At 35.1% G+C, this 15,944-nt stretch overlaps 1 protein-coding gene across 1 annotated transcript in view; it reads right to left on the bottom strand.

Annotated features, from left to right (window-relative positions):
• Positions 1–15,944, bottom strand: part of LOC311170359 (multidrug resistance-associated protein 1-like) — a gene marked incomplete at both ends in the record, with an annotated part of 110,365 nt that overhangs the window by 46,111 nt on the left and 48,310 nt on the right. Inside the window, 7 exon segments of the mRNA XM_084232725.1 lie at positions 1,485–1,631; positions 2,954–3,091; positions 4,821–4,886; positions 6,218–6,472; positions 10,026–10,203; positions 10,618–10,760; positions 11,402–11,549. Coding sequence (XP_084088851.1) covers positions 1,485–1,631; positions 2,954–3,091; positions 4,821–4,886; positions 6,218–6,472; positions 10,026–10,203; positions 10,618–10,760; positions 11,402–11,549 — 1,075 coding nt within the window.

The following is a 15,944-nucleotide window of genomic DNA, read 5'->3' as shown; positions in this document are numbered from 1 at the left end:
AACTGACTTCTATAAAATCCTTAGTGCATTTTTTTATTTACTTTATATGTGGAATCTTCCATTGTCAGTAGGTTAGATGTAACTAACCTACTAACCTAATGTAATGGTTTTATTTACAAAGTGTCATATCTGTATGCAGGACTGATTCTTTTCCTACTTTTTTTTTTTTCGACAACTGTTCTTATTTATCTAGTGAAAGGCAGAAGCATACTGCTATGAGTTAGAGAACACTTCGAGATACTACACCTCTCACTAGATTCTACTTTCAAAAGCAAAACAAAACCAGTACTCTAAGAATGACATTTCTGCTAAGTGTGCTCTGAAAACATCAGTAGTACTTCTGTGCCCTCTGTTGGTCATTAAAATAAAATAATATGAAAAAGGTATGCTGTTAACAAAAATGGCTTAACTGGTATTTATTGTATAATTATGTTATACTTTACACAAAGAAGTTAGAAATTTAAATGCAAAGTTCTTAGATCTAAGAGCTGGTTTCAATAAGCAAAGATTCATTTGTTTATGAGCCCAGACTTGAAGAAAAGGACTAGATGTGGGATGCCCCAACTTTTGTTTGAGATAATTCAAACCAAACATCCGACAAATGTAACTGAAAAAAATCTCCAGGCAAGGTGATCAAGGAACTCACTTCTTTGGATTCCCTAGCGTTTTAGTAGTCTTTAGTAGTCTTCCACTCATAGTCCTATCTAAGTATTTGCCCAGTGATTGATGATTATAACAAAGACAGGCTGAACCAGACAGCTCACACAGGATTGTTGGCAGACTGATACTATCAATGCATTTGTCTCCCTGCTTTATTCACTGGGGACAGATAAAATGCTGCTGAAGCCTGGGGAAGTATTCAGATGCAGGTCTGGTCAAAGCATCTAGTTTAAAAAATTCAATTGGAAACAGAAAATGAGCCCTTTGATGGCAACTTAAAAACCTAAACAAGGGCCTCCCCGGTGGCGCAGCAGTTGAGCGCTGGGTTGCGAAGCTGCCCGCGACCTCTTCGGTGCCAGTTCGATCCCTGGCTGCTCCACGGCCACTGGAGGAGGGTCCCACATGGCGCGGAGACCTCTCCTGCCCCCCGCTGCTCCCCTCAGCAGTGTACTTCGGTCCTTCTGCCTGTTCTGCTCCCTGCTCTGACTCTGGTGAATTCTCTCACCTCTTGCACTCCTGACTATACCCAGTGATTGTATAAATAAGTAAATATAAATAAATCTTTTAAAAAAATAAAAAGAAACAAAAGAAACTAACACTCAGCAAAGAAAACAATGTGATATCGTGAAATACTTAAAAGCTTTTTGATGGAAGAAAAGCATAGGCAAGGAAAACCTGCTTTCTTCTATTCTATAGTGGTCTATTACTAATTTTGAAAGCAGTGTTAACCAGAAAAAGTGAAATAGAAAGAAAAAAAGAAAAGTGCAAAACCATGGATTTCTGTAGAGGAATGATTCTTAGTTAATGGGATACTTTGGATGTACCTGAACCACAGCTGAGATCACCATTGGTAAATCAAACAGAGGAAGCCTCAAAATATTAAATAAAGACATGGATGTGAACACTTTCGTGGCTGTTAAATTGTTTCCTTTGTCAAGTAAGAAATAGATGCCAAATGTTGCCAGTGAAACCTAAAAAAAAAAAAAGATATTATGGTTTTTTTCTTCTAGTATTCATTGATAACATTGTTAAAAGTTACAGTCCCCAAAATTAGGGAAGAATATTTTAATAACCATATTTTATTATTATACCAAAATTCAGTACTCTACTGTAACTGATAAATACAAAATAGATTGTTAGTATGGATCATGCAGTGAAGAATCTAAGACAATGGTATCCCTGAGACACATGGTTCCCACACCCTTCTTAAAGAATGATCATGTTCTCACTAAAGTTATTATTCCCATTTAAAAGGTGTACCATTTTATTGTTTTTAATGGAATTTTATATAAACTTATTTTCCAAGGTATATGCATACATTCTGACTCAGGTGTGATATTCATACTTCTCCATGTATCATAAAGTAATGAATCACACTTGATGAGATTTATGTTTACCCTAAGTTTCATTTAGAAAAGACAGAAAAGCTCATTTGTCATGAGGATGTATTGACTATTCATCATTACATAGGATTGTCTCAAGTAAATGTTTCTTGGACAATTTCAGCAAGTATTCCAAACATAAATAAGGCACTTTCATAATGTAAATTTATTTAATTAAGTAAAAATGCCTTCAATGACCAATAAGAGTAGCCTATCACCAGCAGGAGTGATAATTTTGATTAAAATTAATTCATTTATATGGTTGTTTGCTGATCCTTTGGCTTGCACCCACTCAAGTTAACATATGCTCTAGTATAAATAGCCTGGGATTCTAGATGCTTCCATTGAATGATATAAAGGGAATGAGCTCCACTCATTTCATTTCACCTCCAAATACTACTTCTATAACTTTGAAGGTGTTTCTAAAGTACTGTGAACTTTCATTTCCACTTGTGAAATAAAAAAAGCAATGCTTTATTACCACAAAAATGAAATAAGACAATGTACATAACTTGTCTGATATTCAGTAGAAACATTCAAAGACTGTTCTTCCCCTTCCCAGCACCATATATGTGCCTTTGGGTCTTGCTTATGAAAGATTAATTAAACAAGACATTTATGAACTGAAAGGAAAATTTAAAATGAAGTTTAAACTTTTTAAGAATTAGGAGGATGAGTTCAATCTGTGAAATTTTATGGTATATAAAAAATACAGACTAATGTGAATTCACATATTTTCCCTTCTTTAAAATGCTTGTTCTGTAATCAACATAAATTAATGACTGCATTTCTTGAATATTTTAATTCAGATATGGAAAATTTCACTTTGTAGGTCTTAATTATAGGTAATTTGAAGGTGAATCTGCAAATCAAATTTAAAAAGCAAAATAGGAAATATTATATGCTCTTACCAAGAATGGAATGCAAGTTAATGTCAGCATAGAAAATACAGCAAGATAGCTCGCTGACTTTTGAACTTCCAATTCCTGATCTCGAATTTCAAGAACCTTCTTTTTATAGGAGGGTTCCCATGCATAAAGTTTGAGGATCTGAAAAAGAGTAAGATAGTGATTTGACAATCAAAATCATAGGAGAAAAAAAATGTACACAAACAAATATGTGTGTGTCTTTCTAACACATACACATTGTGAAGGCAAAAATAAGGTGGTAGTCTCATAAAGAAAAGTAAGTTGCTTCTGTTTTCATTAGCCCAAATATTTCCTTAAATTGTGGTTTGGGGGTCCTCCCTGGTGGTGCAGGCAGTTGAGCACTGCACTGTGAAGCTGTTCGCAGCCTCCACAGCATGGGTTCAATCCTGGCCAGCCGGACGAGAATCCCACATGGCGCAGCAGACCTCTCCTGTTGCTCCCACTGCTCCCCTCAGCAGTGTATTTCTTCAGTCTGCCTGTCCTGTTCCCAGCTCTGTTTCTGGTGAATCCTCTCATCTTCCCACACATCTGGCCTGTACCTCAGTTCTTGTATATATAAATCAATCTTTAAAAAAAAATTGTGGTTTGGGGGTGGTGAGTGGGAGGAAGACATTACCATCTCCCCAGTTTCATGTTCTTCGTACTCATCAGTAGCTTATACTTGAGCCAGACTTTGGCAATGTCCCAACTCTTGCATTAACTCCATAACACTTTCTGTCTAGCTTAGTTTGGTCACTCTTCCTGCTGGTCAAACTCTAATTTCTGTTCACTCCTCTTTTCTTAAGAGTTGTTTCTCATCCCAACTTCCCAATTTTTTGAAGACTAATGTCTTTGTACTTAAAGTCAGTTTTTGTAAGATGACTACTGTTTTGAGATTGTGAACAATTTCTAAGATGGAGACTGTTAAGAAGCAGATTCATACAATGATTCACTGAATGCATTGAATTTTATTTAATTTTTCACTGAATGAATTTTAGAGTGAGGTAGACTTACATTCAAATTCTACCTCTCTCTCTGTGGTTTTTAATTTTATGCATCATATTAGTTGGGCTTGGTGCCCTGTTGTTTGATCAAAAACCACTCTAGATGTTCTCTTTCATATGAGATTAATATTTAAATCAGTAAACTTTGAAAGTAAAGCAGATTACCCTCCATAAAATGGGTGAGAGCCTGGTTCAACTGGTTGAAGACCTTACAAGAAAGACTGAGTTTCCCAGAGAAGAAAGGAATTCTACCCCCAGATCAGGACAACTACATCAGCCTCTGCTGAAATTTAGTCTACCCTAGGGAGCTCATACTTGCCACACCCACAATCTATGAACCAATTCATCTAACAAATATTACCTATCTATCCAGCTTCAATATTTTTATGAGGTTTTACTCATTTTGTCACAGAGAAAAGGCTAGTAGTTCTGATGAACAAGGAAGTGCATACTCTTTGTATGATGATATCTAGTCTACAAAAAAGAACTTGAATGACATCCCATCACATCTCTTATATAAATCTGCCTTCACACTGATGACAATGTCACTGCCACTCTTGCTCGCTTCATTTCATCTCTTCTAAACACAGAAAACAAGTACTATTTTGTGTCTTTAGGAATATTTCTGTTTACATCTTTAGGAAATAAACAATGACAACAACAATGAAGAAAACCCTGTATTTCTGGGGAATTGTTTAACTGTTATTTTAACAATAACAATTTCTATATCTGAAATCTGAACTATTCTCCCAAGCAATTATACATATATCATTACTTTGACATTGAGAACGGTAAAAAATTCATTCAATGACAAGCTTTTTTCTATATTTTAAATAGTAAAATTAAAGGTATATCTCTTTTATTACCTTAATTCCATGCAAAATTTCATTGAGTAGTTTTATTTCTTTATCTTTGTTCTTTGTTTGCCTTTTCTATGTAATGGGAAAAAATAAAGGCATAATTGAAAAAAGTTACTAATACTTTTAACATATATGGTCAAAGCTATTTTAAAAAATACAATTTCCTTTTATATAATGTGTAGTGAAAAACACATTTTAATATTCATACAATTCTATTTTATTGATAATGTGAAAAAATAGCTAAAATAGATATTTTAAACTTCAAAGTTAACAGTAGCAGAATAACAGCCAAGCATGTACTTTCCAAAACAGTAGAAAATATAACATCCCATAACAAGTGATCTCCTCATGCACAGCCATACCTTTAAACTATCCTAAATGTCCTGCTTCTCCATTCCCACAGTACAACATGGTACACGCTATCTATCCAATGGTAAATGTGGAAAAATACATTGATTGAATGCAAGGAAAGAATATTGAAATATATTCAGTCAATCATTTACTCTTTGCTCAGTTTAGTTCATTAGGCTTTTGTGCATGCTTCAGACAAACCACCTGCCTCCAGGCAGGTGTATGCTGTTTCCTGTGTTTGATTCAGCTTCTTCTCTGGCATCCAATTGGATGGTTCCCTTAATCCGTGAATATATCATTAGCTTCCTTGGGACTTTCCTATACTTTGTATGTGAAATGGTATTCTTTTATTCTTTGTAATGGCATTATCTTTTTTTTTTTTTTTTGTGGGACCCTCGCCGGTGGCCGGGGAACAAACCGGCGCTGCAGAGGCTGAAGCAGCGCTCAACCTCAGCGCCACCAGGGGAGGCCCTATTATCTTTTTTTTTAATTAAATTTATTTCCTTACATCATTGTTAATTTTTGTATAGCATTTGATTTCTACGGGTGTAGTCGCTATAGTTCTCCCCCTACCATAGCATCCGAGATCCATCATCACAATCCTCTATGCTTTTCTTCCCCTGTTTTGACCCCTCTCCCAACCCCTCCCCTGTTGCATGCCTCAGATCTATGATTAGCTTGCAAGTTTTGTCTTTTTCCTGACCCCTTTGTTGAATTTCTCTATATTCCACATGTAAGTGAAACTGTATTATCTTATTTTTCTTCATACACAAGTCAACACCAGGCATTATATTATATATCTACTTATTTACTTGTTCAGTGTCTGTCTCCCCCACTAATGCAATAATCAGTCATTCTTACTGCTGTACTTCCAGTGCCCAATGCAGGATCAATTACAATCAGTATTGGTTGAATGAATCAAAGCTAAATTTGTATCATTTCCTTCAACAACCTCTACTTTCCATAGATAGACCATTGGATGGTTCTTGTCAGTTCAAGTCCAAAAACTCAGCTTCTGTTTCACTTGTAACATGAGGCAGTCATTTCCTTACCTTCAGTTTTTTCATTTTTGTGGCAACTAAAGCATTGATTGGTATAACCAACACAAGGACTGCCACCCCGGCTAACACTGCCAGACCCAGTTCTTGCCAAAGGAGTGCTATGGACATCAGGATCTGAAAAGGGGCTGACCAGAGGAGGTTGAGGTTTGCTGTCAAGTCCATGAGCTGCTGGGCATCTGCAGACATCAAGTTAATAATTTCCCCAGTGGAAAACTTTTTTCGAGAAACATTAGATAAAAGAAGAGCCTGGAAATAGAGAAATAAAATATTTAAAGAGTTCTGTAGCTCCTAGGACATCTTTGAAGTCAATCAATAGTAACTTTCCATATCAATTCTTAATACACTTAGGAAAATATGCAAGATTATCTGTATATTTGGATCATATAGTGTCAAGAGACATGTTTTAAGATGAGGAAAATGATGTAATGATGTAATATATCTTTCTGCCAAGGCCCAATTTTCACTTTCTATTTGTGCATATTACCTAATATTTCATTAATTATATAATTTAAAAATTCATTGTGTATAGAAAGTAACATTTGTAATTCTGATCAAATATGTTCACCAAGAGTCCTTTACAACTTGCTTATTGTGGAAACTGCAAACAATGTATATCTATTCTACATTCTAGCATGGAGCATGGGGATCCTCTCTTAGTTAGCACCACTATCATGCTCAACTAAGTGTGATCAGTACAAAGTAACCAAAAAATTGATGAATATCTAATGAATGTTGATAATTAGTATTATGTTTCAAACTATGGAAAATTTTTCAATGACACAGCACAGTCCCAATTCGCAAAGAGCTTATAACCTAATTGTGCAATTCCCCCAACACCCAACACATATCAACTGTAATTATAAAAATAGTTAAGAAGAGCCATGGGAATTTAGACAGATAATAGCATTGGGAAGGCTTCTTGGAGCAAATGTAAATATACCTTTTTTCCAAGGCCCAATTCTCACTTTCTATTTGTGCATATTACCTAATATTTGTATAGAGAATTCAATAACCCTGAACTTAATTATAGCTAACTTCTAATTTCCCAACCATTTAAAATTCTGAGTGAAACATGTAAATAGTTGTAAATGTAGTAAGGAATGTGTATTTATCCTGGAAACAAGGCAAAATACTCATATGCCAAAAACTTTAAGGAATTTGCACTACACTGATTCAAGGAGAGACAGATTTGAGACTTGGAGCTGACAGGAGTCAGGCACTCAAAATCTACTTACTCAATAAATGTATAATACACAGTCAAAAGAAAAGCCCATCTGGAAAGTAAGTAGACAGGAACTTCAGTGGACTATTCTGACATTTCTTAGTTTAAAGCTTAGGTATTTAGTGTAAGAGCGGGGGATGGAGGAGTTTCAAGGGGTACTCAGAAGGACTGCACAGCCCTGAGAAGTTCATACTATACCAGAACCTCCTAAGTTCCAGAACCCCTAAGTTCCACTCCAGTAGATCTGCCTGTTCTGTTCCCCACTCTGTCTCTAGTGAATCCTCTCACCCCCCGCACCTCTGGCATACACGCCAGTTCTTATATGCATAAATGAATAAAGTGAATCTTTAAAAAAAAAAATACTCCCTTAACTTTATCCTAAACCAGTAGCAGTCATGTGGATGGTCAGAGAACCAGTCCTAACACCTCTCCTCTTCACCAAGAAAAGTGTCTGAGACCAACTTTACCCCACTTTAAATAACAAGTGCCTGATAAAGTAGGTCCAGGGTTGCATGAATATGGGTCAGTCATTTAAAATCTTGAAGTTCTCTAAATATGATAAATATGAGAATCTTTTTAAAAAATTCATTTATTTATGCATACAAGAACTGGGGTATAGACCAGATGTGTGGGGAGTGAGAGGATTCACCAGAGAGAGTGGGGAGCAGAACAGGCTGATCTACTGAAAAACACTGCTGACGGGAGCAGCGGGCGAATCAGGAGAGATCTGCTGCACCATGTGGGTTGTTCCCTGGCTGGGAATTGAACTCGTGCTGTAGAGGCTACAGACAGCTTAATAGGTTCCATCTTAACCCCTTGTGCCACCAGGGAAGCCCAATATCAAAACCTTATGTAACAACCTCAATGGATCCCATGGAGAGAGGTGGGTCAGAAAGAAAGATGATTCAGAGAAAGGGCTGCCTTAAAACAATGCCACTCTCCCAATGCATCCTAAAGATACAGGTCAGACTCTTCTGCTACTTGTTTGATGAACTTGGAACAGGATCCACTGAGTAGCCTTGATTGCTGTACTCCATTGATCCTTGAATGCCCTTTGAGGTTGAACAATCTCTAAGGAACCATGTGAGGGTATCCTGTAGTTTCTGTTCCCTCTTAAATTATCTCCAGGGTCTCTCTGCCCTTGCCACAGTCTTTCCCAGGACACTTGATTTCTCTTTTGACGTCTGACAGCTTGCTCTAATTTCTGCTGCACTCCACTCTTTTATGCTTGTAAATTTACCCTAATCCTGTATCCAAACTCCAAAGCTTTAATCACGGAATAAAATCCTATTCCAACAAGGATTAGCATTTAAATTGATTTCTGTGCTTTTTAATATCTTTCCTTCATATTTGGATTTTTCAAAATTTACAGTCTCTGGAATTACCACTGGGCCATTGCTCTGACCCTGTGTTTACACTATGGGCTACAGAACTAATTCTGCTGCAAGGTGAGCTACCATTTCCTGGCTCAAATGATGCTGGGTCATTCCAGGCTCTCTAAAGCCACTCTATAACTCCATTTGTGCTCAATGTAAGCAATGGCTTATCCTGTTTATAGGCCATTTATAATGTTTCATACTCAGCTCAACCCAAATTAGAATATTTCCTTCTACTAACATACATTCTGTCACTCTCTCAAAGACCATTTCAAGGCTCCCTTTCATGTAAAAAATTCCTTAACTGTGTATAGTCATTGTAGATTTTCTGCTCATCTTAGCTTTTATAAAATCCGCATTTTGTTCCACATTCTTATAATGTATGTGAATACTTCTCCCTGATTTCTTGAAGGCTGGGACTTATTTATTTAATCATTCAACTTTTACAAAAATGTCTAAAACTCACTTTCTTAGATGATAAAGGCACAACAGACAAATAAGATCCTATCCCAAATCTTGAAAAACCCACCATTTATTAAGTACAGATTAAAATTCAAAACACACCTGTTGATTGAGTAACTATGATGACTAAGAAAAGGGAGAGATTCCCTAACTTTTTATAATTATAATGAATAATAGGTTCTGAATGTTAGAGTTAATATTCAAATTTATATTTTCAAGAAGGGACAAGTTAAATTTTGAGTGATGTCAGGTATAAGGATCAGCCAGACTTCATTTTTGGGGGTGGGGGGAAAGGGATGGATGAATTTAGAATGAAAGAGAAACATATAATGGCTATACAGAGAAAAATAATTATTTTATGAATAAATATAACAAGCAGAGGAGGAATAAAGAGTTAGAATGTAGAATAAGTAATCATGAAAATAAGAAATTTTACTGATATATAAATATAGAAAATCATGAAAACATTTGATTTCCATTCTCTTTCTGAAGAGGAGTTAACTCACATAGTAAACAAATAACATCATTTAATTTCTTGGGTTAGGAATGACTAGAAGTTGCAAGGACAATAGAAAAATTATTACAATCAATATTTTTAAGTCAAAATTCTTTTACACTAAAACAAATGTATACTTGAAAATACACTTTAAAAATTCTCTCCTATTTTTCTAATCCAGTTCTTGTAAAGCATATAAGAGAATTGTCCATTTGAATAATAGGAATTTCTTGATTTTTTTACCTTTTTGTAGACCAATCCAGCCACAGCTGTTTTAATTTTTGCTGAAGTGAGCATGTTAAAACGTTGATATTGCTGAAGGATCAGGGTTTGCAATAAAACTACAACAAATAGTGCCAAGGCATAACCAAAGCCACTCCAGTCAAAATCTTGATGGTGCTCACAGAAAATGATCATTTGCCTGAATGTCATGTAAAAATTGAGAAAGGGGAAGAAATATGAAATATTTGAAGTAGTTAAATGTTTGGGTGCTGTATTAACAAAATGTTATGCAATCACACACACACATTCTTAGCTTTTCTTTCTCTCTGCTTGCCTGACTTAGCATCCCACCCCCTTTATTTTCACTTAAGCATTTTAGAATAGTGTTTAGAACCTGGTTATATTCAATATAACTGAGTACCTGATTATACTCAGTAAATACTATATTGTCATACTCACACTCATAATGAGGTAAATCTAATAGAATTCCCCTGTTTTCAATCAAATTTTCACCAAGGACCTTCTCTACATTTTTTAACACAAATTTTACAGTGGAACATTTGCTTATTATGTACCTATGGGGTACATAAAGAAAAAATAAGGCTGTACTCACTTCATTATGAATGGGCTAGTGAAGGCCAAGACATCAGCAAAAACTTTGAGTAAAGCAACTTGAATCAGGACAAACTTAAAGGTGTTCCATAAGGCGTAGAACAGAGATGGTTTCCTAGTATGTGACTCTTTCTGAAAGAATGGCTTTAATTTACAAAATTAAAGAAAATATAAACAATGTGAAAACTGGACAGAACTAATACTAGTATATGTAAATTAGCCATACAATTAGCAATGCACTCCAAAGATATTAATAATTGGAAAATATGACCTATACTATAACCCAGTTGGTATTATTTGTAAATGGGTAAAACAGTTGTATTTCATCACTCTTGTGAGTTTCAAGCCCGTTTCATTCATACAGGGTTTATCTTCAAATTATACCTTCTTTTTGAGAAGTCTAAAGAGATATATAAATACCTATTTTATATATGATGTTAAACCTCATCAACATTAGCCTTGGTTACCATACGACTCTCTAACCCATAGAATAATGTTCTGCATTATAGAAACCATCTTTGCCATGATGGGTGACAAAAGATATTTGATAAGAGGTCAAAGATTATATACAAATAGACACTTTTTTTCCTGAAATTTGAAGGGAAAGGATGCTGAATAATTTAAAGACAGATATTAGCAGCAATAACAATCAATTATACTTATGGAAATGTCTTGTGATTTCACATATTTTAGGGGAGTTCCATAATAATTTCTCATATATGGAATGAGTTTTCTCTAGCTTTAAGCAGTAATAAGCAAGTATTTAGAATTTAATAATTAAGTACCTGTACATTTTGCCTCTCTTGATGTCTTAAAACTTCCTTCCTCCATTGTTTTTCAAAGATGGAACACACAGAATAGGAGGAATCACTTTCATTTAATTCAAAAAGATCCTCTCTTTCCAAAGGTTTCTTATAGCCTAAAATAATTATTCTAAAAGTGAAAAAGCAAAGTTAATAATTCAGCAAAATCAATAGTCAAAAATAATTTTGCATGCATTTCATTTCTTCATTTATAAATTATTTTATTCACCAGGATGCAATGACTAGATGAGGGGTTTGAAAAATCATAAAACTTTATCCCAAAGTTCAATAATATGCAATAATCACTTGTGGCTTTTAGAGGGGTTCTTTAGCATTCAGTTATTTAGTGAGACACTCACTTCATCGATTCATCTCTTAATTGAGGCACCAACCTACCCAACTTCACTGAAATGGAAAGAACTAAACTTCACAGTGAGGTATACACTCTAGAACTTGTTTTTAGGTTTGTAACAGAGGAAAAATGGATCCAATCTCTGTATAACAATTTCTCCTTTTCCAATGGGGCTTTGTATAATTCCTGCCACTTGCTTTTACAGATTGACTAAGTAGATTGTAGAGTACCTATCTCTTCCCTGTACACTTCAGAGGACATTGTAAATAAATACAATAGCAAGAACTAGGACTATAAACTATAAAAAAAATAGTAAACTAGGACTATACCAAGCAAAGTAAGATGCATTGTTCAGTTATACCACAGATTGTGGTAGATAATTCCACTTAATTTACAGCCATCCTTCTGTCCCACCATAGTCCTCTAACATGAATCTATATGGTATTTCAGCTAAAAAAAAAAAAAATCCCTTGAACTCAGCATAACTCATCCCAGCTACAGAGCTAGGGATTAGGATTAGTCAAAACTGGTCCTAGTAATATTATTACCTTTTGCTTGGCATTAATAACACAACTCAGGGCCTCCCCCGTGGCGCAGCAGTTGAGTGCTGGGCTGCAAAGTTGCCAGCAGCCTCTGCAGCCCCGGTTCAATCCCCGGCCATTGGCAAGGGTCCCACATGGCACACAGACCTCTCCTTCCATGCCCGCTGCTCCCCTCAGCAGTGTACTTTCTCGGTCTGCCTTTTCTGTTCCCCGCTCTGGCTCTGGTGAATTCTCTCACCCTCCTGCATTTCTGACTGTACCCAGTGCTTATATAAATAAATTTATTAATTAAAAAAAAAAACCATAACTCAGTTATGGCTAAGGATTCTCACTTTCTCTGAAGGAGCTAACCTACATTTTCAAATGAACTCACAACATATCAAGAGGAGAAAACATTTTGCTTCACTTTTCTTCCCCTTCTTCCTTCCTGCCAGTACTGAAGACATGATGTTTTAAGATAGAGGAGCCGTTTTTACCACCAAGAATGAAAAGCTGAACTATAGTGATGGGAAATGGAAAGACAGAAAAAACCTGAGTCCTTTATTACATTTCTGAGCACTTCACTAGCCTAGTCCCAGTCTTCTTCCCGATAACATAAGAAAATAGATAAGCTATTTAGTTTAAGCTATTTAGTTCTGTTAACATTATCTGTTAATTTAAGCCAAACCTACTCCTGGTGATGTGGTTCAGCTATACTCATTTTATGAGCCTGGTAACAAGACTTGTTCACTAAGAAATTAAAGCCCCATTTAAAGCCCATCTTCTTCATCTGTAGTGTCAGTTCATTCTATTATAAAGGCTATTAGTTTATAAGTCCAAAAGACCAAACAAAATATTACACTACTCCAAATTGGGACAGATTCCATTGTCATTGTTATTGAATAATCTCAATTGAGTGACCCTGGGATGGATTTAAACTCTGTGGTAACCACAGTCTCCACTGGGCTCAATTTCACTTTCATTATATTACAATATATCATCCGATCAGTCATATTTAACAAAAAAGCTTAAATGTAATGAGAAAGAACCTTCAGTAATCACATTTTCATTGGCTCAAATATGCTGGACATTTTCCTGCAGTGCACTTTTAAAAACATATTAAGCAATAAACTTCTTTTATGTCATATTAAGTCCTTCTATTCCATTCCATAAAATAAATATTCATTTTCAAAATAAGGTTGCATTGATTTTCACCAAAGCATTTTTAATAACATTTACTGCCTCAGCATTTTGAGTTAGAACTGTGCAAAACTCAGCGGTTTTGGTTCATGGAGTAAGTGACCCCTGGCTTTCATGCTGAGTCTCCAAATAATGCAGCATCTAAAAGTGACACTTAAGCTGAATTGATTGTGATGCACTTGGCTTGGCTGTTTAACTACTGTGACTCCCTTTTCCCAGGTGTGTGCTTCCTCCTCCTCTTGAATACTTTTATTGCAAGGGCTCGTCTTACTTTCATGTGCAAGAGTCTAGGAGAGGAAACAGCTTCTCTAAAATGAATGTTAAGGAAGTTTTTGGGGAAACAATGAGGACTGATAGTTGACTGTCCTGATAGGTGAAATGTAGCATGCACTCAATCTTAAAGACCTGTGGACTTTATTTCTAAAGTCATATTTTGTTATTAGATGGGTTATTTCTTTTCAAAGGACTTCACTTAAATTAATTTGATTTTCATAGCTCTCTAAAGCAGGCAAAGCAGTATTTAGTTCTCATTTTTACAGGCAACGAAACACCAGGAACTCCAGAAACTGGTCACAGGTTTTTAAACATAACACAAAGTGATGCTTACTTAATAGACAATATCTTTAAGTGTTATATTTCCATTCTTTTTTCTTTTTTAAAGGTTTATTTTATTTATTCAAGAACTGGGGTCTAGGCCAGAGATGTTGGGGGTGAGAGGATTCACCAGAAACAGAGTGGGGAGCAGAACAAGTGGATCTACTGAAATACACTGCTGAGGGGAGCAGTGGGCAAGACAGGAGAGGTCTGCTGTGCCATGTGGTTTAGCTCCTTGGCAGGGGATTGAACTCATGCAGCAGTGGCTGCTGAGAGCTTGATAGTGCTGAGATTTAACCCCTGTGCCACCAGGGAGGTCCTCCATTCTTTTTTCAATGTCCTTATCTTGGAACTTTAAGTATATTAACAATTAATTGTATGTGAACATTTCTTCAATTTATGTTACCAGTAGCAAATCATTAGCAGTTGGCTAGGAAGTTAAGATAAAATGTAAATTTTGTAGATAAATATGGGTATTGAGTAGTATTATCAATTTTTTTACTATCAATCAGCTTCTCAAACATTTCTGAAAAGGGATAATTGTGTGATAGGAAAAGAAAAAAATGTTAGGCTGTCTGAAAAAGTGTAGGCTATGGCAAAGTCAGATAATGGCAAATTTTATTAATATTTAAGGAAAGGGTAGGACAGATTGAATAGTGCATCTCTGCTTAAAAAAATGGTACAACTGTGACCTATAAAAACTTAAACTAGCTTTTTCTATTTGTGTCAAGGGGATTATTCAATGACCATGATTATTATACACTGATGACAGATTATATTTGCTAATAAAGCCTTCATAATTATTTGATCATCAAAACGATCTCGACAGCTACTGTCTTAGGAATTAAGGTTCATAAGCATATCATTCCCTAATCATTTGTATCATCGGAGCACAGTTTAATTGAATTATTCATATAATTATGGGAGCCTGAATTTGGCCTAGGAAATAATTTGTGACTTTATTCAGTAGCTCAAAGAATAGATCTGAGAACACAATTAACCACTGTCTTCAAAGAGACATTCTCTTATACAATAGCTATGTTTCAGCTACGATTGATTAATCGCCAGATAAGAAATCAATTTAGATTCATGCCATTGACAGTATCAGATAACATTGCTATAAAAATAATTCTGATCAAGCTCTGAGATGTTCAATTAAAACAGAAAATAAATGTGATATTCAATTAGTATAGCTTATTGATTTGTTTTAAGATATGTACTTTGAGATATTAAACTGCCATATATTTAAATATGCCTTACCTTGCTTTAAATACTTACTTTCAGTCCTTTATTTCAATCCTCAATCCTCCTTAGTGTTTGTAATATTTAATATAAAGGCATATAATTTTTACAGTTTGATAATTAAAACTGTAAAAGTACACTTACTTAAAATTCATTTTATTTGTATTATTCAAATTTTATGATATCCTGTGATTTAAAAATTATGGTCTGAAATATTTTAAAGACAGAGCAGATGTTATTCTTTCTCCCAAGTCATGAATGAAACAGAATTCAGGTTTGGAAGACGTATCAACACATATATGAGAATTTTTTAAAAATCAAAATCATTAACTGTAAATCACTCACATTTACATAATTCTATCTCACCCTTCTAGTGTGAAACTTAATGTAGCATACTGGTATAAAATTATTGCCATCCTCTTTAAATGATTTCTAGATTTGTGTAATTTGGTATTCTTACTGTAATTCAACTTCTTATGCCCAATTATTTGTTCACCAAGTATACTAAAGTTTTCTATTTAAACTGTCTCGTAAAAATCACCAATGATCTTTATATCACCAAGTGTAATGGAGAACATTCAGTTCTTATTTTAATTTACTATTTTTCAGTATGTGG

Source organism: Talpa europaea, assembly GCF_964194135.1.
Source record: "Talpa europaea genome assembly, chromosome: 4".
Taxonomy (NCBI): Eukaryota; Metazoa; Chordata; class Mammalia; order Eulipotyphla; family Talpidae; genus Talpa; species Talpa europaea.
The sequence above is the reverse complement of the archived record's forward strand: the minus strand, read 5'-3'. Positions and strand labels throughout refer to the sequence as shown.